General features: G+C 42.7%; 1 protein-coding gene across 1 annotated transcript; it reads left to right on the top strand.

Moving 5' to 3' along the window:
- Positions 1 to 13,601: 13,601 nt before the first annotated feature.
- LOC104092622 (internal alternative NAD(P)H-ubiquinone oxidoreductase A1, mitochondrial-like) lies at positions 13,602 to 23,209 on the top strand. The gene is made up of 8 exons (XM_009598265.4): positions 13,602 to 14,120; positions 18,612 to 18,825; positions 18,913 to 19,073; positions 19,270 to 19,335; positions 20,998 to 21,158; positions 21,745 to 21,859; positions 22,476 to 22,655; positions 22,730 to 23,209. Exons 1-8 carry the CDS (start codon positions 13,713 to 13,715, stop codon positions 22,880 to 22,882), a joined length of 1,458 nt encoding a protein of 485 aa, XP_009596560.1. The 5' UTR covers positions 13,602 to 13,712; the 3' UTR covers positions 22,883 to 23,209.
- The last annotated feature ends 2,421 nt before the right edge of the window (positions 23,210 to 25,630 follow it).

The following is a 25,630-nucleotide window of genomic DNA, read 5'->3' as shown; positions in this document are numbered from 1 at the left end:
ATCTTAAGCCATCGGGTCCAATCTTTCAACTTCCTTTCTTTCTCCGCCATTCTTAGATTTTCCTCCATTTTTTAAAGAAATGGCAAAGTCTTCAAAAACCATTCCCCGGAAAGAAAACCCTTCTACTTCACAATCGGCTATTGAGGCCGAGGAGACCGTTTCGCGCACTGCCATCGATGAACCAGTACCTGAACCCCTTTGAAAATATTCATCCCCGAGGGATGCTCGGTCAACGTCGATTTCAAGGTCGAAATGCCATCATCCGTACAAGGCTGGTGGGAGGAGGTCTCAAGATACATCTGCTTGATCACCGAAGAGATCCTCCCCACGGTCCGAAAAGACTATAACTGGGCCGATAAGGACATAGTGGTCCCCGACCCCGATGAAGTCATTACCACCTTTTTCGAGGGATACATAAGAGTTTACACTTATCCCTTTACATTAGGCCCGGTGGATCCGGTCATTTTGGATTTCTGCAGAAGGTACAACATGTGCCTAGGCCAGATTCACCCATCTCTTTGGAGGATCGTGATCCTCCTCCGGTTCTTTGTGAACAAAATCGATGGATGTTCGTTCACCATCGACCATCTTCTACGCTTATAGTCCCTGAATCTTTCGCAGGGGACTGATAAAGCTTGTGCGGTAGGCCAGTAAAGCCCCGTTCTCAAGTATTGATGAGGATCGGGATCGAGGCTGGCAAGGTCGTTTTGTTCGAGTGAGGACTTCGGACATTATCCCAGCCGAGTGCAGGCCATTCCCCGAGAAGTGGAATACCTCACGTAAGTATGATTTACTTTTGAATGTCGATTTTACACTTATTTCTCTTTTTCTTACCGATGCTTTGTGGTGGTGCAGTTATTGCTTGGGTCCCGAACGCTGTCCCTCGACTCAAGTAGTGGGTCGAGGATATCGTGTCACAGATGCCATATTCCGAGCACTCATGGCATAAGCTCTCGAAGGGCCGTTAGGAGGCCCGTTCCCATGGTGAGACTTCTTTCCCGAGTAGGTAGTATTAGGATTCCTCTTTTAGTATTAAGCCCTTACTCCCTTTACTTCTTTTTGCAGGCTTATATAAGGACGTCGAGCTGAGACCTCCGGCCAGTGGCGAGGGCTTACCTACTGAGTCCCCTGCTCCGATATAGGCCAAAAAGAAGAAAAGAAAAAGGGCTCTGAGTTCCCTGAGCTCGGAGAAAAATAAAAAAAGAAAGAGACTGGTGCGCAAGCCAAAAGAAGGAACCAGTGCCTGAGCACCACTTCCGGATTCGCTCTACTGGCTGAGAGATCAATCCGAAGAAGAATCCTTTGTCCTGTTGGCCTGCATGCCGTCGCAGCTCGAAAGGCAAGGGGCCTCCGAATCATAGAACCTCGAGGCCAACCTACCTCAAGCTAAGGAGGTCGATGAGGAGGCTGGGGCCGAGGCTTCTCGGGATGCGAGCAATTCCCCGAAGGAAGCAATCGGTGTGATAGACATCACCGAATCACCCTCGTTTACTAAGTCCATGTATAACAAGGCCCAAACGGTGAAAGAGCATCCCAATAAGGGGACCCATGGAGCGGACGATCCCTTCCATGGCTTTTTTGATGGCGTGGATTCCACTGCCACGGAGGACGTCACCGAATTGGGTGACTTAGAGGCACCGAAGAAGAGTCGATCTTCGGGAGCAAGCGTGTCTTCCTCGATCCCGAAACTGATCAACCGGTTCCCAGCTCCGAGTGTGAATCCTGACCGGAAGTGATCCATCATCATCTTTGTTCCGGAGGAAGCCCGGGTCCTCTCCGCCCCCGTAGGCATGGCCAATTACCTTCGGTGCCTCGTGACCGAGGAAGACCAAGCCAAGATGAATGAGGTAGATGTTCCCTGCCTGTTCAACGAAGCACAACAGGCATTGAACCGGGTAACTTCAGATATCTCTCGATGACTTCAATTTCTCCTTTTGTACTCAGACTAATCCATAGATAATCCTAGCATTTTTCTTTGTATTCGTAGGGCTCGGTGCTTCACCATGAAACTTTCCTTCGGTATCGGGATGAGCTGAACCAACTTGAAGCCGAAGTTCGAGGGCTCACTGATAAGAGAGATACCTACAAACTCCTCAGCGAATAACATAAAGGAGAGGCTAAGAGCCTTCAAGCTGAGTTGAAGGTGGCTCGGAAGGAACACGTTGACCTGGTTGAACAGGTAAAAATATTTGAAGTTAGTGAAGATAAGCTAGATATGGTAACTAATGGTCGGAACCTGCAGGTCCAACAGAAGATCGACCGGATCGACAAACTCCTAGCCGAGATGGATGCAGTCAAGGTCGAGACTGAAGAATGGAGAAGCAGGATGGACCGCCTGGTTTCGGAAAAGGAGACTGCCCGGGGGCAATTGACCTCGGCAAAGGTCTGGCTTTGGGCGACAAAGGAAAAGGCTGAGGTGCAGGCCAAAAAATTGAGAAGCCCCAGTCTCAGCTAAGCTCGGCCATCTCCGATCGAGAAACCCTTGCCAAGGGGCTCAAAGCGGCCAAGTCGGTGGTTGAAGTGACCAAAGCTGATGCTGATGAGATGGTAGCACAGTATAAGGCCGACGCAGCCCAGGACCGCTTAAGGGACACGGTCAAATACACGAAGTGGCAGTCCCGAAGGGAGGCCCTTGAGGAGGTTCATGCTCGGGGTTTTGATGTGTCAGCCGAGATTGCGACCGCTAAGGGGTTCAAGGTCGAGGCCAAGAAGTTGGCGTACCCCGAGGATGAAGAAGACTCCGAGAGATCGGGCAGATCCGAGGACAGAGGAGACTCTGATGGTCTCGGTGACGAGGTGGGCTCCGGTGGAGACCAAGCCATTTAAGTACTTTGTATATTTTTCTCTGTTTTTGTATTTTGCACTTTTGTACCTTTTTGTCAAGGCTGTTTGGCCTTTGTAAAGATCTTTTCATATATATATATATATATATATATATATATATATATATATATATATATATATATATATATATAAGGCTCATTTTTTCCCCTTCGACAGTTTTTAAGCTCATTTCTTTTTGCTTTGTTCTTTATGACTACGAAGATATTGAAATGTATTAGCATGTAATAATTAGGTCTTGTTCGGAGGTTCGAACAGGCCTTTCTTTCGATATTATTTTGTTTACGATTCGTGGGGGCTCGGTAAGACCGGAAGCTTTCCCCAAAATACTTAGAACGTTTTAGATGATAATTTTACCGAGGGTAGCCTTTTGAACCGGTTTAGAAATTTTGAAGGCCTTATTTTTTGTTATGGGTATCGGACGTCTCCAAGCCGTTTTAGTATGGTCGTAGCCTTTTTAGTTCGGGTGTTGCCCAGTGGGCTTGTTACCCCGAGTTATCCAGGCTTGCCCAAGATAACAGTCCCCAAATGGGGATGGTAGTAGCCTTTAAGGTTCGGGCGCTGCCTAATAGGTCTTGTGCCCCCGGGCCGTTCGAGTTTGTCTTTAGATGGTAGTCCCCGAGTGAGAGCGATCCTTTGAACCCGGATAAATGAGGCCCTTGGGCTCGATATCTTTAGGGGATCGAATGTAGGAAATTCCTTAGGAGGAAAAAAAAATTTAAGGGACAAAATATTTATCTGCAAGGTAGAAACTTCTTTTTATTTTTGTGTGTAATATATACGATTACACATGTGTACAAGCTATATGTTAGGGCTTGAGCAGTCTATGTGAGCACGGTTCATTTGACCCTTTAGCCCTTACAGTAAATCCTATCGATCGAGCCGAGACTATTCGATCACAAAGTTTCTTTCCTTGATAAAGTCATTATCCGAGGGTGATGCCCCCCAGTGTTCGAGGCCGACCATAGAGAAGCCTCGAATACTGTTGTCGTGATCTTCGACGCCGGTTCGTAGCTGGCCATCAATTCTAAGTTAGCACAATTTACTATTGCCTCGTTGAAAATCTTGCCGGAAAACCCATTTGGAACAAAACCGATTCAAGGGAAAAAAGTGCAAAGTGTGATTTCAGGCATACAATTTGTGTTGTTCTTTGACGGTCGCCTGCAAGTGTTAGTTCAAATTACAAATAAGTAAAATGAATGAATGGGGTCGTACCTTAGCAGTAATAACGCTTCAAGTGAGTTATGTTCCAGTTGTTCGGTAGTTGCTCACCGTTCATTGTTCTGAGTTTGTATGATCCCTTTCTGGTGATCTCGATAATTTGATAAGGACCTTCCCAGTTCGGCCCCAACTTCCCTTCGTTCGGATTTTGGGTGCTTAGCGTGACCTTCCTTAACACTAAGTCCCTGACATTGAAATGTCGAAGGTTGGCTATTCGATTGTAATACCTCACGATCCGCTATTTTTTGGCGGCCAACTGAACAAGGGCGGCTTCGCGCCTTTCATCTATCAGGTCCAGGCTCGTATTCATGGCATTGTCGTTTGATTCTTTCATTGCAGATCGAAACCTAAGACTCGATTCTCCGATTTAGACCGGTATTAGAGCTTCAAAATCGTAAACCAGCGAGAATGGGGTGGCCCTGGTACTGGACTTTGAGGTCGTACAGTATGCCCACAGGACTTCGGGCAAGATTTCTTTCCATTTTCCCTTGGCGTCGGTCAACCTCCTTTTGAGGTTTTGGAGTATGGTTTTATTAGTGGACTCTGCTTGTCCATTCCCATTAGGGTGGTAAGGTGTTGATAGGATCCTTTTGATCTTATGGTCCTCGAGAAACTTGATTACTTTGTTACCGATGAACTGTTTCCCATTGTCGCACACGATCTCGGCCGGTATTCCGAACCGGCATATGATGTGGTCCCAAATGAAATCGATGACTTCTTTCTCCCTGACCTTCTCATATGCCTGGGCTTCCACCCACTTAGAAAAATAGTCAGTCATAAACAATATAAATTGAGCCTTACCGGGTGCCCATAAAAGGGGGCCAACGATGTCCATCCGTCATTTCATGAACGGCCAGGGTGACAAGACCGAGTGCAGCAGCTCCCCGGGTTGATGAATCATCGTAGCATGCCTTTGACATTCATCACATTTTCGTACGAACTCCCTCGCGTCCTTTTCCATATCGATCCAATAGTAGCCGGCTCTGATTATTTTTCAAACCAATGATTCGGCGCCTGAATGATTTCCGTAGGTACCTTCGTGAATTTCCCTCAGAATGTACTCGGTATCTCCTGGACCTAGACATATCGCGAGAGGGCCATCAAATGTTCTTCTGAATAGGTTTCCGTCTTCGGACAAGCTAAATCGGGCTGCCTTCGTACTCAGGGCCCTCGATTCTTTTGGAATTAGGGCAGTTTTCTGGTCTTCAGATATTCTATATATTTGTTTCTCCAGTCCCAAGTTAGGCTCGTTGAGTTTATCTCGGCGTGGCCTTCTTTCACTACCAATCTCATGAGTTATACGACTGCCCTTGAGTCAAACTCATTGTCCTCGACCGACGACCCCAAGTTGGCAAGGGCATCGGCCTCACTGTTTTGATCCCGAGGTACGTGTTGTAGAGTCCACTCCTTGAACTAATGTAGCGTTACCTGCAACCTATCTAGGTACCTTTGCATTCGTTCCTCTCTGACCTCGAATGTCCCATTAACTTGATTCACCACAAGGAGGGAGTCGCACTTAGCTTCGATCACCTCCGCCCCCAAGCTTTTGGCTAGTTCGAGACTAGCATTCATGGCCTCATATTTGGCTTTGTTGTTAGTCAATTTTACAATCCTAATAGATTGTCTAACTACATTGCCTGTTGGTGGCTTTAATACGATGCCAAGTTCGTACCTTTTTGCGTTCGAGGCGCCGTCCGTAAAGAGGGTCCAGATTCCCGAAGAAGTCCTTGAGTTCAGCAATAACTCTATTTCAACCTCGGGTATTAGGGACGGCATAAAGTAGGCCACAAAGTCTGCCAAAATTTGAGATTTAATGGCGGTCCGGGGCCGATATTCAATATCGTACCCGCTGATCTCCACAGCCCATTTGGCCAATTGTCCCGAGAGCTCGGGTTTATGCATTACATTCCTCAATGGGTAAGTAGTCACAACACATATGGGGTGACATTGAAAATACGGTTTCAGCTTCCTAGAGGCACTTAGCAAAGTAAGCGCCAATTTCTCTAGGTAAGGATATCTAGTTTTGACCTCGCCTAAAGTCCTGCTAACATAGTAAATGGGAAATTGCGTACCTTTCTCTTCCCGGACTAGGACTCCACTTACCGCTATATCCGATACTGTCAGGTACAGGTATAGCTGCTCGTCTGTCTTCGGCTTGTGGAGCAGCGGTGGGCTTGATAGATATTGCTTGAGTTCCTCCAAGGCCCGTTGGCACTACAGGGTCCACAAGAAGTTATTCTTCTTTTTCAACAGTGAGATGAACCGGTGACTCTTGTTGGAAGACCTCGAGATGAATCGCCTCAGGGCGGCTATGCGTCCAGTTAATCTTTGTACGGCCTTCATGTTGTCCACAACAGTGATATCTTCGATGGCTTTGATCTTATCGGGGTTGATCTCGATTCCCCGGTTGGATACCATGAATCCGAGGAATTTACCGGATCCGACTCCAAATGCACACTTCTCCGGATTCAGCTTTATATTGTATTTCTTCAATATGCTGAAGGTTTCCTGCAAATGTTTCAAATGGTCCTCTGCTCGCAGGTACTTAACCAACATATTGTCAATATAAACCTCCATTGATTTTTCTATTTGTTCCTCGAACATCCAATTTACTAGGCGTTGGTAAATGGCACCGCCATTTTTTAGTCTGAATGGCATTACGTTATAGCAGTAGGTGTCGTACTTAGTGATGAAGGAGGTTTTTTCCTGATCGCCCGGGTTCATCCATATTTGTTTGTACCCGAAATAGGCGTCGAGAAAACTGAGGATCTCGTGGCCGACCGTTGCATCGATCATGCGATCGACGTTGGGCAGAGGGAAGGAGTCCTTGGGACATGCCTTATTCAAGTCTTTATAGTCTACACATATTCTTAATTTACTCCGTTTTTAGGGACTACCACTACGTTTACTAACCAATCCGGGTATTTAACCTCCCGAATGGACCCTATTTTAAGGAGTTTAGATACCTCATCCTTGATGAAAGCATGTTTGACCTCAGACTGGGGTCTCCTCTTCTGCTTGACCGGGTGGAACTTCGGGTCCAGGCTTAGCTTGTGAGTGGTTATTTCCAGCGGGATCCCTGTCATATCAAGGTGGGACAAAGAGAAACAATCATCGTTATCTATAAAAAATTGAATGAGTTTTTTCTTGAGCTCGGGGCTTAATCCCATGATGAGGTATACCTTTCAATCGGGCAAGTGTTCGATTAGTACAACTTGCTCCAGCTCCTCGACCGTTGATTTGGTAGCGTCAGAATCGTCGGGGGCTATGAAAGATATGGGAACTCCGTAGTCGTAGTCCTCGTCTACCCCTTATTTCTTCGATTTTGTCGAGGCTGGTATCGGTAATTGCTATTTGGCCTCATCTTTGGCCATCGGATTCGGACCCTTCGATGTCGAGAGTGTGGATGCCGGGATCACCTCATCGACCGCGAACATTTTCTTGGCGGCCGGTTTCTCTCCATAAACTGTTTTGATTCCTCCGGGTGTTGGGAATTTCAGCACCTGGTGCAGTGTTGAGGGTATTGCTCTCATGTTGTGAATCCATGGCCTCCCGAACAAAGCGTTGTATCTCATATCTCTTTTGATTACATAGAACTTGGCTTCCTGAATGGTTCCGGTGACGTTCACCGGTATTGTTATCTCCCATTTAGTGGTCTCACATGCCATGTTTAACCCGTTCAGGACTCGGACTGCAGGTACGATCTGATCTTGTAGGCCGAGTTGTTCCACGACCCTCGATCTGATGATGTTGGCTAAGCTACCTGAATCAATTAACACACGCTTAACTCGAGATTTATTTATGAGCACCAATATTACCAGTGCATCATTGTGGGGCTATACGATCCCTTCAGTGTCTTCGCCGTTGAAAGACAAGGTTCCTTCCGATACGTAATTCCGAGTCTATTTTTCCCTTGCGATGGATACTTTGGTGTGCTTCAGCATCAGCCCCTGGGGAATGTCAACCCCACTGATGATCATGTTAATGACATGCTGAGGTTCCTCATGCTTGGTCTATTTATTAGAATCCCTATTCTGTCACGCCCCAAACCTGGGGGGCATGGCTGGCACCCGGTGCCGTACTGGCCCAAGCGAACCACTCTGTAACTCATTTCTTTTTCTTCTGCAACTATCATGGGCCAACATGGCCACAACTCGTAATGTATAACTGTAAGTGGGCAAACGTTGTATTAATGAACCATCGTTCATAAAACATGAATACAATATACTGTACAAAATGAACCTCTGCGTCTACAAAGCCTATAAGATTATTCGACATCAAATGGGACAGGGACCCGACCTACCCAAAGTCTACAAAGTCATGCCTAGTAGAGTCTTACTTATGGGTGTGTTGCACGCCACATTTATAATTGAGAGGCTATATGGCATTTAGGAAATGTTACCCTTCTTTTGTTTTCAGATCGTGCGATAGATCTAAGTCATAAGAAGTCAGTATGAAGCTTCCACCGGATTTTGTATGCACCAGAGGTGCATGTATCATAGTAGAGCTTTAAGGCATAGATGTAATTTCTACCTATGTGGAAGGGAGGTTATGAAAACGACAGAAGATACGATGCGAGATTGAAAGGTAAGTAAGGTAAATGTGAAGAAGATATGAGATACTCAGGTACAAAAGGTTGTGAATAGTCCAGACTTCAGATATAGGTTGGATTTTAGATTAGTTTACAGAGGAGACCCCAGCAAATTTTTGTAAATCTCTAAGAGTTAACATTCGAGGACGAATGTTTCTAAAGGGGGGAAGGATGTTACATCCCGTACTTTTCTACGTTGGATTTGTCATAAGATAGTTGACATAAGTTCAATGACAAGACTATTTATGATATTTATATCAAGTGATAAGTAAGTGTTGTGAAGGTCATAGGGTAAACAAATTGAAGAAAGTGAGTTCCGTTGATGTTTGATATTTTGGGATAAAATACGGTCCAAACTATAATACTCCGTATTTATGGACTAGTGCCATACAAGGTACCACACGATCATGATAGTAAGGTATATGAAATATATTAGTATTTAAGTGAATCAAGACCTAGAAATTTTTGTGTGAATAACTGGTTTAATGTTGGTATAAAGTCATGGAATATGGAATTAGTTATAAGTGGATAAGTGTCATTTGTATGAATCCACGTAGAATCATGAGGATAAGGGGGGCTCATGACTAATCAACTTTATAAGGATTAAGGTGGCAGCAAGTAGGGAATTCAATATTGACTAGGCAAGTCTTGGAACTAGGTGGCAAGATTAGGGAGTTTTGGTGGCTTAGTCATCAAACTATTAGGGTGGATAAGTAATTAAAATGTTTGGATAGGCTTGACTTGATAAGCCTCCCAACGTGGCAGCCAAGGAAAGCCCAATAAATGACTCTTAAGTCATAGAGCAAGATGTCACATTTAGGAAATTGGTGGATAAGTTAGGTGGGAACATCACCCCCCACGTGGCAACAAGAGAAAATGACTCAAACATCCAAATGGTGACTCTTTGGTTTATGGGATTAGGTGGCATTTTAGGGGAAATTGTGGGCTGCCACATGGCATGAAGTTGGACAGGGTGGCACCAATGTGCACATGAGTCATAGCACTTGGTGTGCCTTGGTTACACGTGACAATGCAAGCCTTTAAGCCTTCATATTATACTTCTTTTGCAATTAAGATGTAGAAAGAAGGTTGAAATATTTCCTTCAATTATTAGGGAGTCTCTTACTCTAGAAACATAGCAAAAACATACATCCATGATACTCCATATGTCCAGCAATATGAAATATGCCATGATCATAAGAAGTGCTTAGTTCTTGTTCAAAGATTTAAAGGAGCAAAAATTGTTCTTGGAAAGCTCAATTGAAAGTAGTTGATAATTTCATCAAGTAAGGTATGTTAAGACTATCCCTTCTTTCCTTTTGGCATAATCCATATGATACAAACGAAACGAGCAAACGCACAACTTTCGTAAATGACTCTATTTATAGACGTACTAGGTGTGCCTATATTTTTGATTCCCCATGTGTCCTACTATCATATCGTCTGTTCATGGGTCTCATGACATTTTAAGAGATCGTATTGACTTACTTCATTATGCATTGCATTCATTTATACATATACATTTACCCATGACCAGATGGCATTATATACGCGTATATTATATGTATATGGGGTACGGGAAAAGGTTACGGCGTTATATACGCACCACCACCTGATCAGTTGGTATACGTTGATGATTTTGCCCACAGAGGCTGAGATGATATGATGGGATGTCCTCAGAGGCTTGATGATGTTATGTACGCACGGACCTATACATTATATGACATTTATACGCATATGCATGAGATTATAAATATTTCATGATTTACAGAGCTATCCAGACTTACAGGTTGAGTCCTTTATTCCATGTTTCTTCCATGTCCTTTATATACTGATTTACATGCCTTACATACTCAGTACATTATTCGTACTGACGTCCTTTTGTTGTGGACGTTACATTCATGCCTGTAGGTATAGATAATCAGTTTGACGAGCCCTCATAGTCGACGAGGTTAGCATTCAGCGAAGGATCGGTAAGACTCCACCTCATTCGAAACGCAGCCGAGTCTATAAGTCATCGTATCAAAGTTTTGCTATAGACTTATGGGTAGGCCGGGTCCCTGTCCCATTTGATGTCGAATAATCTTAGAGGCTTTGTAGACACAGAGGTTCATTTTGTATAGTATGTCAGAGGCCTTGACGGCCCCATATGTATTCATATTTTAAGAACAATGGTTCATTGATACAACGTTTCCCACTTATAGTTATACATTACGAGTTGTGGCCATGTTGGCCCATGATGGTTACATAAAGAATGGGTTTAGCCAACTCGACCTATGCATTTTCTAGTTTTGGTCGAACGATCATGAGTTACAGAGTGGTTCGCCCGTGCTAGTAAGGCACCGGGTGCCAGCTACGCCCCTAGGTTTGGGGCGTGACATGTTCCTGAAGTGGTTCTTGGCCTGATCACTCAGGAACTCTCGGAGATGTCTATTGTTGAACAGCCGGGCCACCTACTCTCTTAATTGTCGGCAGTCTTCTGTTCTGTGGCCATGAGTGCCGTGATACTTGTACATTAGGTTAGGATCCCTTTGGGCTGGATCGGACTGTAGAGATCGAGGCCATTTGGTATCTTTGATGCGTCCGATGGCAGATACGATATCGGCGGCATCGACGTTGAAGTTGTACTCTGATAATCTTGGCGCTTCTTTAGGCCCGACGGGCCTGTCGAAGCTGTTTTTGCTCATGAGTCCCCGGTTGTTTTGACCTCGGTCATTTCTCCTTTCATTTCTCATAGGGTTCCGTCCAGACCCACTACTTCTTCGGTCTCCATTGTACGACTGATAACGATCCCTGTTTGATCTCAGTTCACGATCGATGTCTCTCTTGACTCTATCGAATGTTCTGACGGGATACACGGACCCGGAAGGGGCCCCAAGCTGATCATCTTTGACCCTGATTTTCGATTGATACCGATTATGAACATCGGCCCAAGTGACAACCGGATATTCTACCAAGTTTTGTTTCAACTGCTGTCAATCAAACGAGCTTCGAATGTTGAGTCCTTGGGTGAAAGCCTGAACGGCCCAACCATCAGCGACCGACGGCAGGTCTATCCGTTCTGTTTGAAACCGGAACACGAACTCTCTATGCATCTCATTATCCTTCTGTTTTACTTTGAAAAGGTCTGACTTCCTGGTCTCGACCTTGATAGCCCCGGCGTGTGCTTTTACGAAAGAATCTGCAAGCATATCAAACGAGTTAATAGAATTAGGAGGTAAGTTGTGATACCATATCATAGCTCCTTTTAACAGGGTCTCCCCGAACGTTTTCAGCAAGACATACTCGATCTCATCATCCTCCAAGTCGTTGTTCCCTTTGATGGCACATGTATAGGAGGTCACATGCTCATTTGGGTCGGACATTCCGTTGTACTTAGGAATCTCGGGCATGCGGAACTTCTTAGGGATCGGCTTTGGAGCCGCGCTAGGAGGAAAAGATTTTTGAACGAACTTCTTGGAATCCAGGCCTTTTAATATCGGCGGTGCTCCTAGGATTTTGTCGACCCTGGAATTGTAGGTTTCCATCTTTTTGTCATTAGCTTCGATGTTCTTCTCTCCTGATTCTACCCGTTTTGTCAGTTCCCCGAGCATCTTTATGATCTCGGGGTTGGTCCCCAATTCATTTTCATTCAGCCTCTCTACGACCGGTTCGTTTCTGCGGGTGACTTCCCGGGGTGGATCGAGTTCAATTCTGCTCGGCGCGCGGCTTTGGTTCTGTAATTGGGCTATCGCCGCCTGTTGAGCCTGCAACATTTCGAAGATCACCCGTAAATTTATCCCTCCCCTCCAATGTCTTGTGTATTTCGGGCTGCTGATCGGGCTTCACCACTGACACTTTTCTCGGGGTCGGTATGCAGATTTACGTTGATGGCCACATGCGAGTTGGCGTCAATCGGGTCAACGACCGGAATTCCGATGGGATCAACATGTGGTACCTCGCCACTGGGCACCATGTTGTTATTTTCACCGTGATGACCGGACTCATCGTCAAACATGTAGAGGTGCGGACTGGGAGTTTGACATTTTGAGCTTTAACCTGAAATTAGAGACACTCCAAAGAACAAGTGTAAAGTAGTGTGTGGTATAGAAATTTGTATCAAATAGCCATTATTATCCTCAGCCCCACGGTGGACGCCAAACTGTTTACCCTCAAAATCGGATAACAATTAAATTTGTAAGTGATTTTAAGGATACGCGAACTTATTTAACACAAAGCAGTAAATAAAGACAAATTGAATAAATAAGGATGAAGTAAGCTCAAACCGCACAAGGAAGACGACTTAAGTCTTAGTGAAATATTTGCCCTCGATCCGGGCTCATAACAACAAGCACTGACGAACGAAAGCAAAAGAACTAATAACAGAAAAAATAATGATATATTACCTTGGAATGCGTGTTACCATGCGTCAAATGAATTGTTAGACCCCTTTTATATAGTAGGGGAGTCCTATTTTAGGTACAACTTTATAAAAGGTAAAAAATCTTCTGATTTGCTGATTGCCGGTTCCTTATCGATACGTACCGAGATTCCTGCCGTAACATTTGGCCGGTCACAGATATTTCGGGCTTCTGTTGGCTATGCTGGATCGTCCGACAATATTCTTCGAAGTCGTTCGAGGCTAGGGTTGATTCCGGGATTACGGTCTCGATATCCTCGAAGGCAGGCATCATGCCCCGGGTTCTAACCTGATGGGACTTAGACTCGATTTCGATCTCTTATTGCCATATCTCGAGCCTAACTTATCTTGTTGAAGGTTAGGATGTACCATGAACTCGATTTTATCCGTATACGCAAGTAATACCGGAATGGCCCCGCAAATGCCTCCGCTTACGGAACGACGCAGAAAGTGCCAGACGCCTTGTGCTGAAAGAGCTAAGCGGCCACCTAAGTCGCAATTAGCTGCCACCTTGCATTGACTTTCACCCCCTAAATCCAACTCTTTATTCAATAACTATTACCTGCTAACATAACATTTGGGGAACTTCTCCTCATATAATTAAATTTTGATTGTTCCAATAATACAGGAGGGACCAACATTAAGAAAAATTCTCACAATATGCATTGGCTCAAGAATCTCATCCAACTCTCTTCGACCAGATCATCATTCAAATCTTTAACCCCAGTGTCACCATCGCTCACCCAATTGTTGCAATTTTCGGTGGCCGCAACTTCAGGGTTGGAGCCAACAAAGGGGGACCAGAAACCGAGGGTGGTGGTGCTGGGTTCAGGATGGGCTGGATGCAGGCTTATGAAGGGCCTTGACACCAGCATTTACGATGTGGTGTGTGTCTCGCCCAGGAACCATATGGTGTTCACCCCACTCCTGGCATCCACCTGTGTGGGTACTCTCGAGTTCAGGTCCGTAGCAGAACCCATCGGCCGGATTCAACCTGCTATTTCGAGCGAACCCGATTCTTATTTCTATCTTGCTAATTGCACTGCCGTTGATTTTGCCAACCATGTGGTATGCCTATCTTCTCACTTTCCTTTTTGCTCCCTTTTCTTTTAATCTTTCCTATTGTCTTTTTTTGGTTTCCCAACCTGTGTCCGAAATCCGTATTGGAGCCCGAGTATATGCGGATTCACGTCACGTAGGACCCCATTTGGCGAGAAGCTCTCCCTACCAAGTATTTTTTCATACCCACATCTCGATCCCGAGACCTATGGTTAAGGAAGAGCAGCCCAATCCGCTGCACCACATCCTTTGGTGGTAACTTTCCTATTGTCTCTGTCAACTTTCAAGATAAAAGCTACTCCTTTGAGTATGCAGTCTCTTAAAGAAAGACTCATTAACAGTAAAATCACAAGTTTAAAGTCAATTGTTTCAAAACATAAATATATATTATTTTTTTGGAGTACTATCTTTCTCTCTTTTCTCCCAACAAAATCTGTTTTTTATTTTGACTGAGTAAATGTGGGGAACTCATGAAGAATCATACGACGGTTAGCTTTCCGTGGAATTTTCAATTGAAATGCTTTACTTTAGGAAGTTATTTTTTGGGATCGTTTTCTAATTTGTAAGTTCATAATTAGTGGTTAGAGCTTAAGTGTTAGACATGCCTCTTTTTATTTAATCCTTTGCCTGTTTGAGCGCCAGTTTTAGCGTAATTTTCCTTAGATTATAGTGGCTGGAGTGAGTGATGGTAGAATAAGGTCATGTCCTCGGGTTTTTTTTGGGGGGGGGGGGGGGGTTGGTGGCAAGGGAACTTCTAGACTGAGAGTTGGGTCCTGGAACATAAGTACTCTGACGGGGAAGTCGATAGAGTTAGCGAAGATCCTCCACAAGAGGAAGATCAATATAGCTCGTGTCCAGGAGACTAGATGGATGGTTTCTAAGGATCGAGATGCTGATGGGTATAAATTGTGGTATTCAGGGCGCGTTAGGGATAAGAATGAGGTAGGCATCTTGGTTGACAGGGATCTTAGGGAGTTAGTGGTAGAAGTTAGGAGGCTGAACGCTATTAAGCTGGTTGTGGGAGGGTCTACTTTAAACGTGATTAGTGCTTACGCGCCTCAAGGAGGTTGGGACAAGGAGATTAAGAGGCGTTTTTGGGAAGACCTTGACGGGTTGGTCTGTTGCATTCCGCACATCGAGAAGTTATTCATAGGAGGAGATTTCAATGGTCACATTGGGGCGACCTATATGGGTTATGACGATGTGCATGGCGGCTTTGGTTTTGGAGTTAGGAACGGAGGTGGTACTTCGCTGTTGGACTGTGCTAAAGCCTTTGATTTGGTGATTTCTAACTCGTGTTTTCCGAAGAGGGAAGAACACTTGGTCACCTTCAAGAATTCATTGACCCAAGACTCAAATTGTTTATCTACTCCTCCGGAAGGGTGATAGGCATCTTTGCATGGATTGCAAGATTATACCGAGCGAGAACCTCACGACTCAGCATAGGTTATTGGTGATGGACTTAGAGATCGTGAGGAAGAAAAAGAAGCGGTCTGTGTATAGTTAGCCTAGGATCAGGTGGGGTGCCTTGACTAATGACAAAACGCAGGAGTTGGGGGGGAGGTTGTTGGCTGTGGGAGCCTGGAAGAGCAGAGGGGATGCGAGCTGTATGTGGACCATGACAACGGAGTGTATTAGATCAGCTGCGAGAGAGGTGTTAAGGGTCTCGAAGGGTTTCTCTGGCGGCCGCAAAGGTGACTGGTGGTGGAGTAAAGGGGTACAAGAGAAAGTGGAGGCCAAGAAAGCGGTGTACTTGAAGCTTATAGAGAGCATGGACGAGGAGGCGAAGAGGATGAACAAGGAGGGGTATAGGAGGGCTAAGAAGGAGGCGAAGTTAGCGGTTACTTGGCTAAGACTGCAGTGTATGGGCGTTTGTATGAAGAGCTTGGGGCCAAAGGCGGGGACAAGAAGTTATACAGGCTAGCCGAGGTGAGGGAGAGGAAGGCCCGTGATCTGGATCAAGTGAAGTGCATCAAAGATGAGGAAGGTAGAGTTTTGATGGAAGAGGCTCAGATTAGGCGAAGGACCTGAATGAAGAGGGTGATAGGAACATTGTGCTGGGCAATTTGGAGCACTCCGAGATTCGCCGGGATTTCGGGTATAGTAGGCACATAAGAGTAGAGGAGGTCGAGGGGGTTATGCGCAAGATGCACAAGGGTAGAGCAACCGGGCCCGACGAAATCCCTGTGGAATTTTGGAAGAATGCGGGTAGGGCAGGTTTGGAGTGGCTCACTAGGCTGTTCAACGTCATTTTTAGTACGAAGAACATGCCTGAAAAATGAAGATGGAGTACGATGTTTCCGCTGTATAAGAACAAGGGTGATATCCAAAGTTGCAATAATTATAGGGGGGTTAAGCTACTGAGTCATACGATGAAAGTTTGGGAGAGGGTGGTTGGAGCGAGGGTGAGGAGCAGTGTGTCCATTTCTGAGAATCAGTTCGGTTTCATGCCGGGGCGTTCGACTATGGAAGCCATTCACCTTGTGAGGAGATTGGTGGAGTGGTATAGGGAGATGAAAAAAGATTTGCATATGGTGTTCATTGACCTAGAAAAAACTTATGACAAAGTCCCGAGAGAGGTGCTTTGGAGATGTTTGGAGGCTTAGGGGGTCCCAGTAGCCTATATTAGGGTGATTAAGGACATGTATGATGGAGTCAAGACTCGGGTCAGGACAGCGGGAGGAGACTCGGAACACTTTCTGGTTGTGACGGTGTTGCACCAGCATTCAGCTCTTAGCCCATTTCTATTTTCCTTGGCAATGGATGCATTGACGCGACACATTCAAGGAGAGGTGCCGTGGTGTATGTTATATGCCAATGACATTGTTCTTATTGACGAGACACGGGGTGACGTTAATGATAAACTGGAGGTCTGGATGAAGTAGAGGCTCGCTTCCGGTGTCTTGTGTGATAAGAATGTGCTGCTGAGACTTAAAGGCAAGTTCTACAAGGTTGTAGTTAGACCGACTATGCTGTATGGAGCAGAGTGTTGGCCTGTTAAGAATCCTCATGTCCAAAAGATAAAAGTAGCTGAGACGAGGATGTTAAGGTGGATGTGTGTGCATACTTAGATAAGATTAGGAATGAAGTTATTCGGGATAAGGTGGGAGTAGCCCCTGTAGAGGATAAGATGCGAGAAGCGAGGTTGAGATGGTTTGAGCATGTTAAAAGGAGAAGTATAGAAGCCCTAGTCAGAAGGTGCGAGAGGTTAGCCTCAGTGGGTATTAGGAGGGGTAGAGGTAGGCCTAAGAAGTCTTGGGGAGAGGTTATTAGGCGGGACATGGCGCAACTGGAGCTGACTGAGGACATGACCCTAGATAGGAGGGTGTGGAGGTCGAAGATTAGGGTAGAAGGCTAGTAGGTAGTCGAGCATTTCTTTTTGTTTTACTCAGTTCGCTAGCATTAGTGTTAGTATGATATCCTTCTATTCATTGGCTTTTACTACCTAGAGTTTAACTGCTTTCGGTACAACTTTACAAGTCCTAGAAGATGTAGAATAAGGAATGTGGATAGCATTCAGATTATAATATTTAAAATTGACAGTAATGTCCAACTGTTGATTGAATTAAGTGATATGAAGTAAAAACTTAAGATATTTTTAAAGCAAAATGAGTCTGTCTATCAAGGAGACAAGTCATCGTTTCCTTTTTGGTGGAAAACATTTTCTACAAATCAAGATAACCAAACTTTGGAAATTTCCATCTACCCGGGTGTGTTTGGTATGAAGGAAAATATTTTCCATGGAAAATGATTTCTTGCAAAATATTTTTTTGGAAAATAAGTGGTTTTATCACTTATTTTCCCCTGTTTGGTTGGTGAATATGAAATTTTTTTTTTCTGAAAATATTTTCTAGTGTTTGGCTAGAGACTAGAAAATATTATTTGGGAAAATTTTTTTTTATGCTACTCTCCTCCCTCCCCTTCCCCCAATCCCCATGTTTCTTGTGCTCTCCTCCCCCTCCTTTCCTAAATACCTAACGTCTTCAGGACTAGAGATTTTCTTCAAGAATTTAATAATTCTTTTAAAATTTGACACAAACCCAAAAGAACTAATATGCTGCTTTACTTTTTCACGCAAAAACAATGTTGAAATTTGTGCTTCATAACTAAAAAGAAAATACTCTTTTTTTGGGTAGGGTAGGAGTGGGGTTGATGGGGATGGGAAATAGGGTGGGGGTTACTGGGGATGGGAAATAGGGTGGGGAAGGTTAAAAAAGAGTTTTGAAAATGTTTTTCCTTTTCTTGATAGGGAAAACATTTTCCTCCAATCGGAGGAAAATGAGTTTATAAGAAAAATATTTTTCAAAACATTTAAGCCAACCAAACATGAAAAAATTAAAAAATATTTTCCGAAAAATATTTTCCTTCATACCAAACACACCCTCAAATGCACCATATTTTATTGGCTGTTCAGTCTTAGAGAATTAACAACTTTAGAGTATTTTAGTAGACTCGTCATGGGACAATAGATGCTCCTTTATCAGTTTGTGTGTACATCAGGTGAGCTGCCAAACTGTGACAGATGGAGTTGATGTCCTTGAGCCGTGGAACTTCAAAATTTCATATGACAAGTTGGTGATTGCTTCTGGAGCACAAGCGATGACCTTTGGGATTAAGGGTGTAATGGAGCATGCTATTTTTCTGCGTGAGGTTCACCATGCTCAGGAAATACGTAGGAAACTACTTCTAAACCTGATGCTGTCTGATGTGCCTGGTATGTTCGTCATGCAGAGATTCATTTGAAACACCTGATATCTGAAGTAAGTAATAGACTAATTTCTTGATTTGGTAATGGGCGCAGGAGTTACTGAGGAAGAGAAGCGTCGTCTCTTACACTGTGTAGTCGTTGGAGGTGGGCCAACAGGAGTTGAGTTCAGTGGTGAACTTAGCGACTTTATCATGAGGGATGTTCATCAAAGATATGCTCATGTCAAAGATTATATTCACGTTACATTGATTGAGGTAAACTTTTTACAATTTTTAAAATGGCTATGCCTCTTTGTCGTTTTTTGGTTCTTTTCACTGCACTGCCAGTATAGATATCCTTCAAATATTTCGGTTGTTTAAGGTGTTAGTATCACTATACTTGCTTTTCTGTTATTTACCAGTGAAGGAGCTGTAGCATTAATTAATTTATCTCTGTGTCCTCATCTGACAGGCAAATGAGATATTATCCTCCTTCGATGATCGTTTACGTGTATATGCAATCAAACAGTTGACTAAGGTGAGAATTTATCAAAGAGATATATAATTATGTGTTATTCTGCCATATATATAACTATGTAGTGCATACATGTACGTGTTGTCTGTACTATAGCATTGTCAGAAATGGAGAGATCATTTGTTTTATCATAAGAAATCATTACTTCACAATTTTTAATTTGTGTAATGACATTTCTGGGGATAGTGGTTGGCGTATTAAAATGTGCAGTTTCAATCTATCAAAAAAGAATTGCGACTTCGAATATCTCATAATATACAAAGGCTATATATTTGATAATTATTTATAGCTTTGAAAAAGAACTTTTTCTTGATTGGTTCTATAGAATTTATACTATTACCCAAGGAAGAGTGAGTAGATTGGTTATATGCAACCTTTTTAACAGCTCTAAAAGGACAGCCTTAGGATTTGAGAATGCATCACCAAACAGAACAAAGCTCTTGTTTCCATATCCATCCAAAAAAAAAGCTTCTGCTTTCCATAAGCTTAACAGTCTCATCCTATATTCATGAAGCTCAGCCAAAAGGATTAGGAATAAAAATTCATCAAAGATGAGAAGAACTTTCTGCTTATCCATTTCTCCAAATTATTATGCTAGTAGGATGGTGCTTCCTGGGTCACCTGGCATAGTAGGTTTACCATGTGTGCCTAATCTCCACAGGCAGAATTAAGAAGCAAAAAGACAGTTGCTGAATCCATGTATAGGAGAGAGTTCAATATGAACTTTGGCATGTTACTCTTTATCAGCTAGCTGATAGAACTGTGTTCTGAATTTCAGTTACTCCATACCGGGTGAATTGCAAGATGATGAAGCTTCAGAGTGAATTTAAGACGGGACAATTGCAAAATTGTTCCTTGGTTCTTTCTTAATGCGAAAGCATCATTTTTGTTTATATAGGCCCATACAACTTTTGCTAGTGATTATTTGTGAATTACACCACTGAACTTCCAGAACATGATAATGGTCAGAGAACCTCATAAACAGCGGAGAAGCTTTATCCTAAATTGATGTGTTTTGTCTGAAGCTGCCCTTGATAGTCATAAGGCACCATTACTCCAAGGAATGCATGAATATATTTTATGCATAAGATGAAATATCTTGTGCTAGTGATGATTGATGTGTTATAAATTGTAGCATTAAAATTCCTGAACTTTACGATAGTTAGGGAATAAAATAATCCGCGGAGAAGTATTATTCTAAATTACTTCTTTTATTCGAACTTGTCCTTGATCATCAGTAGGCCCCATCACTCCAAAGAATATGTGAAATACTACCTTAATTTCTCTGGACTAGAATTAGTTTTCTTCCTTATGCCCTTTTCGCTTTCCTATGGCTCCTGTAGTGGATTGCTTTTCTACCATATCTGGCTCCAGCACTGGAATTAATTTTATATTTTATGCCCTTGTTGCTCCTATGGCTCCAGTTCTGGATTAATTTCTCACTCATACGCTTGTCTCTCTTCCATGGGACTTCCTTGCCATACTTTTTTGTCTTTTACTCCATCTTTTTGATGCTGGCATACATGAAGATGAACTTTCATGTTGTTTGCTCCCAACCGATTCAACTTGAGCATGCCGGTTATAATTTTCATTTATTTATGTCAGGTATTTGATATTCTATCCTTATTGTATTTCTTTCCAGTTATTATTAATGTCCGTTTTCAGTCAGGAGTTCGTCTTGTACGAGGAGTTGTAAAGGATGTGCAACCTGAGAAGATAATTCTTAGTGATGGCACGGATGTCCCATATGGTCTGTTAGTGTGGTCTACTGGGGTTGGGCCCTCGCCTTTTGTGAACTCTCTGGATTTACCAAAAGCTAGGGGGAGGTAAGTCTAGAGTTAGAATTGGAGCAAGTCACTTATTTCTGTATCTGGACATTTAATGATTATTGGACTTGGTAAGATTTTCCTGCTCAGCTGGAATAGGCGAGGTTGTTCTGTTTAGTGATCATAAGTAGCCAAAACGGTCGACCAAAACAGTCGACTCCAACTTTTCTTTTTTGATACTACAATAACAACAAACTCAATGTAATCCCACAAGTGGGTCTGGGGAGGGTAGGGTATACGCAGACCTTTCCCCTACCTTGTGAGAGACCTAGTGTAATCCCACAAGTGTGGTCTGAGGAGGGTGGGGTATACACAGACCTTATCCCTACCTTGTGAGAGGTAGAGATGTTGTTTCCGATAGAATCTCGGCTCAAGAAAGGCCTTTCCAAAACCGGTTTGAAAAACAACTTTTCTTTTTTGATAACCTAGAATAAGAATATAAAAATGGTCGACTCCAACTTATGTTCAAATAGATAGCTGGATCATTGCCGCCTCTGGTTTTCCATGTTTCGTCTTTCCAAAGCTAGGCCTATTTTATGTTGTTTTATTTGTCTATAATATACTGACAAGTATCTGTAACTAACAGGATAGGGATTGATGAATGGTTACGCATCCCATCAGTTCAGGATGTCTTCTCAATTGGCGATTGCAGTGGGTTCCTTGAGAGTACAGGCAAACAAGTTCTTCCAGCTTTGGCCCAAGTGAGTTACTGGGACAATACATTTCTTAAATTTTTTTGTATAGAGTTGCCGAAGTGTGTCAAGTCTAAAGATGAGGTTGCAAAGTCATAAAGTTTTGAAAATTATTGGATGCGAGGCTTATTATATATATCCAGTTTACCGCATCATCGATTCACCTGAATTTGAAAACACAGTTATGTGCTTCTGATTTAAGTGCTCTATTATAGATGATTATGTAGGCTATAAAACCCTCTGTTTTCAGAGGCTCTATAATGCATATTATCATATGAGGATATACTGTTGTGGTGGCTGGTCGTTACTCAGTATTCACCATCTCGGATTTCCGCCACCTTAAACTATGCTATCAGGCATTGTAGGTGGCATTTCCATTTGTTTATCTTATTATTATTTAGTTGAGTGCATGATTCTGTTAGGTGAGTCGAGAAAATTCATGGAACTTGCTGTATAATAACACCTTACATAATCATACTCTTTGTGTTGTATATTGTTGTTGGATGTCTGTGATAGATGATGAATATTCTGTTATGGTTAAGATATAGTGTGTCTGAAACTAACTGCAGCTTTGAAAGGTGAACTAGTCCAGTTTTCTTGATGTACCTTTCTTTGGTTTGATCAGGTTGCAGAACGCCAGGGAAAATATCTGGCAGGTCTGTTGAACCGGTTGGGTAAAGAAGGTGGAGGGCGTGCTAATTCTGCAAAGGACATGAACCTCGGAGATCCATTTATGTATAAACACTTAGGGAGCATGGCTACTGTTGGCAGATATAAGGCCCTTGTGGACCTTAGAGAGAGCAAGGTCTTTATCATTTTGCGGAAATGCTTCATACCCGATAAAACTTGTTAGCTTATTCATTTGATGACTTATTGCAGGCGGGAAAAGGTCTCTCTTTGGCAGGATTCACGAGTTGGTTAATTTGGCGTTCAGCATATCTAACTCGTGTTGTAAGCTGGCGGAACAGATTCTATGTAGCAATCAACTGGTTGACAACTTTTATCTTTGGCCGTGATATAAGTCGGATATGAACTTATACCAAAACTTCCTTCAGTTTGGCTCAGCATGGTAAACTATGTGGTATTGAATGTGTTACTTCTCCTCCAAGTTGATTTCTTGAATAAGTTAGCTATTATCAACTTCTTAAGTAAGATTGCGGTATGACTTGCAGAAATTCGATATAGGTTCTGATCTAGCCTATTATTGGTAATAGTTGAAGGATGCCTAATTAGAAGGGAGTTCATGCTTTGGAAAAAAATGCTGTTGTTAGTGTACTCTTCCTTTTAGTAAGGGATTGAAGACCAGGTGCTTAAAATTGCAATTGCCAAAGTGGCTAAATTAACAAGGCTTTTGCTGTACTTTATGATGTTCCGTGTTAATCTTTATGCTCCTCTTGCTTTATAGAAGTTATCGACTATTTTTCCCCCTTACAGGACTGTTTGAGCTGAATTTGTCTTGAATTTAGATTGCATTTCTTTTAGCTCGATACTGATGTGCTATGTAGCATATTCTTGATTTCTTCTGCAAGAGGGAACTCAAAGTGGAATCTTCAAGTTATATACAATACAGCAGCATGTAGATGCACTAGATTTAATAAATTTGCATAGAAAGCATGTACCTGATACGATAGATTTATCCTTGGTAATATTAAAAAAAGGGTATTGGCGCATGTATCAGATGCTATAAAGTGTAGACTAGCAAATTATTCACTGTTGCTCGACTAGCTCATTCACTATTTCTTGGAAAGACGTTGTAACGGTACGAGTAAAAATCATAAGAAAATATCGCTATGAATATTGGTTGAGGTATAATCCATTAGAAAGTCCAAGACTCAAAATTATGAACTGAAGAGAAAGAAAAGAAGGAAAAGGCAACCAATACCATAGAAGGTAATGCAAAATTTTCAATAGAGGTTCGATGTAATGAGTATTTTCATATAATGCGATGGTGAGGGTAGTCAAACTAGAAAGACCCAGTGAATGAGTTGAGTTTGAGCCAGTGCATGATATGCCCGGGCTTGTGCCAGCCTCTTTTGGGTGAGAGTTATTTTTTTTTTTGGTAAACTAGTTACTTCATAAAACAAAACAATAATTACACGCCTTGCATGTTCATGGGGCTGCGCAGGTGGCCATGTTGTGGAGATACTTATTGGTAGGTAACATGTTGTGAACTAGGAGCCATGTGAAGAATTTGATCTTGTTTGGGGCATCTATCTTCTAGATCCATGTGAAGGAGGGTTCCTGGCCAAGTGAGGTGCCCCCCCTGAGCTAGTAGAATGGAATATGCTGACTTTGAAGAGAATATGCCACTACTGGTGTTACACTCCATGTTTTCGTAGGTAAAAGTACATCGTAAGTCAATTGATGTAAGCTCATAAAGTACCAAGCGGGTTGGAAGTAAGTTGATACTCTTTTAAAGTACATAAAGTAAGTTGATAATGTTACTTTGGAGGTTACAAATATTAAAGATCATGGATAACAAGTACCAAGCGGGTTGGAAGGCTTAGAAGCTAAACGGATTGAAGAAAATAAATTTTGTCGAAAGTTGACAAGTTGGGAATGTTATAACGTGTAATTTGGGATGAGACTAGGGTGCTTAACATGATAAGTAGGTTATGTTATGAGTTATTTTAGTCGTATGATAGTCATGTGTTATGTTTTGAACTCAAGCGAGTTGTGGAACAAAAGTTGGCAAAGGTCATCACAAGTTACATTCGTAAATGTGCTGAACATTAGGTCAAATGTAGCTGCGTGTTTCTCCCAATATACTTTGAATCATGGGGTGATCCACCTACAAAATTGAAGATCTACAAGTCTAGTTTCTAACGCATTAAACCGTTTGTCGATAAGACATCAGAGTAGAGAGATATTCACATTTTTGCGAGACTGCGCAAGCAGCTCCCTTGGGACCCACAAAGTCAGTGTAAAACACCAGCTTGTATATAAGTCAATTCTAAGTCGTTTTAACTCATTTTTCTCGACCAAAACAGTTCCTAAACCCTATTAGATGCTCTCCAAGGGTTCCCCCATGATCCTAGAGTGAATCCAGAGATAAACCACGCAAGTTCGACGTAAAGAATATCGTGGTTACCATTAACTCCCTTTCTTTCTCGTTGTGACGACTTAGGAAATTACTTGGTGTTGAAGTGAGTTAAAGAACAGAGGGTTCTTGGTATATTTGAGGTAAGTTTCATCTTCCATAACCTCATCTTAAGTTTTTACAAGTTTTGGGTTGAATTTTATTGGAGGATTCTTGAAGAAACTAGGAACTATGAAACTTGAAGTTGAGCTATGATGTGTGGGCTGTTTTTACATGTTTTAAGATACCAAATGGAATTGTAAAGGTATGGATATCATGGTGAGGATGAGGGGATGTGAAAATGAAGATTATTGTGCTAGAAAATGTTGAATTGGTGCTGTAAAAGATCCTATAAAGTTATGCACATAAGTTGTTCGATAAAATGACTAAATGAACTTCCCTATAGAATATGAAGTCGATATTGATACCAATCCTTTGTATGATATAGATTAGCATCCGTAAGAGTTGCGAGGACTTGCGCAACAGTTGTATCTTCGTTGATAAGGTATGTTAAGGCTATCTCTTCTTTCCTTTTGGCATGATGCATATGATACAACGAAACGAGCAAACACGCAACTTTCACAAATGAATCTATTCTTAGAAGTACTAGGGTTGCCTATTTTCTTGATAGTCCATATGTCATATTATCATATCGTCTGTTCGTGGGTCTTAGAAAATACGTAAGTTGATAATGTTTATTT

Source organism: Nicotiana tomentosiformis, chromosome 7, assembly GCF_000390325.3.
Source record: "Nicotiana tomentosiformis chromosome 7, ASM39032v3, whole genome shotgun sequence".
NCBI classification, from domain to species: domain Eukaryota; kingdom Viridiplantae; phylum Streptophyta; class Magnoliopsida; order Solanales; family Solanaceae; genus Nicotiana; species Nicotiana tomentosiformis.
Note: the sequence above shows the minus strand (reverse complement) of the source record. Positions and strands in the feature narration are given on the sequence as shown.

Excerpts from the sequence above, each read along its gene's own strand:
- LOC104092622 (XM_009598265.4), top strand. The coding sequence starts at position 13,713 with ATGCATTGGCTCAAGAATCTCATCCAACTCTCTTCGACCAGATCATCA. Across the intron at positions 14,121-18,611 it reads TTGATTTTGCCAACCATGTG|GTGAGCTGCCAAACTGTGAC; the intron begins GTATGCCTATCT and ends TGTGTACATCAG. Across the intron at positions 19,074-19,269 it reads TTCACGTTACATTGATTGAG|GCAAATGAGATATTATCCTC; the intron begins GTAAACTTTTTA and ends CTCATCTGACAG.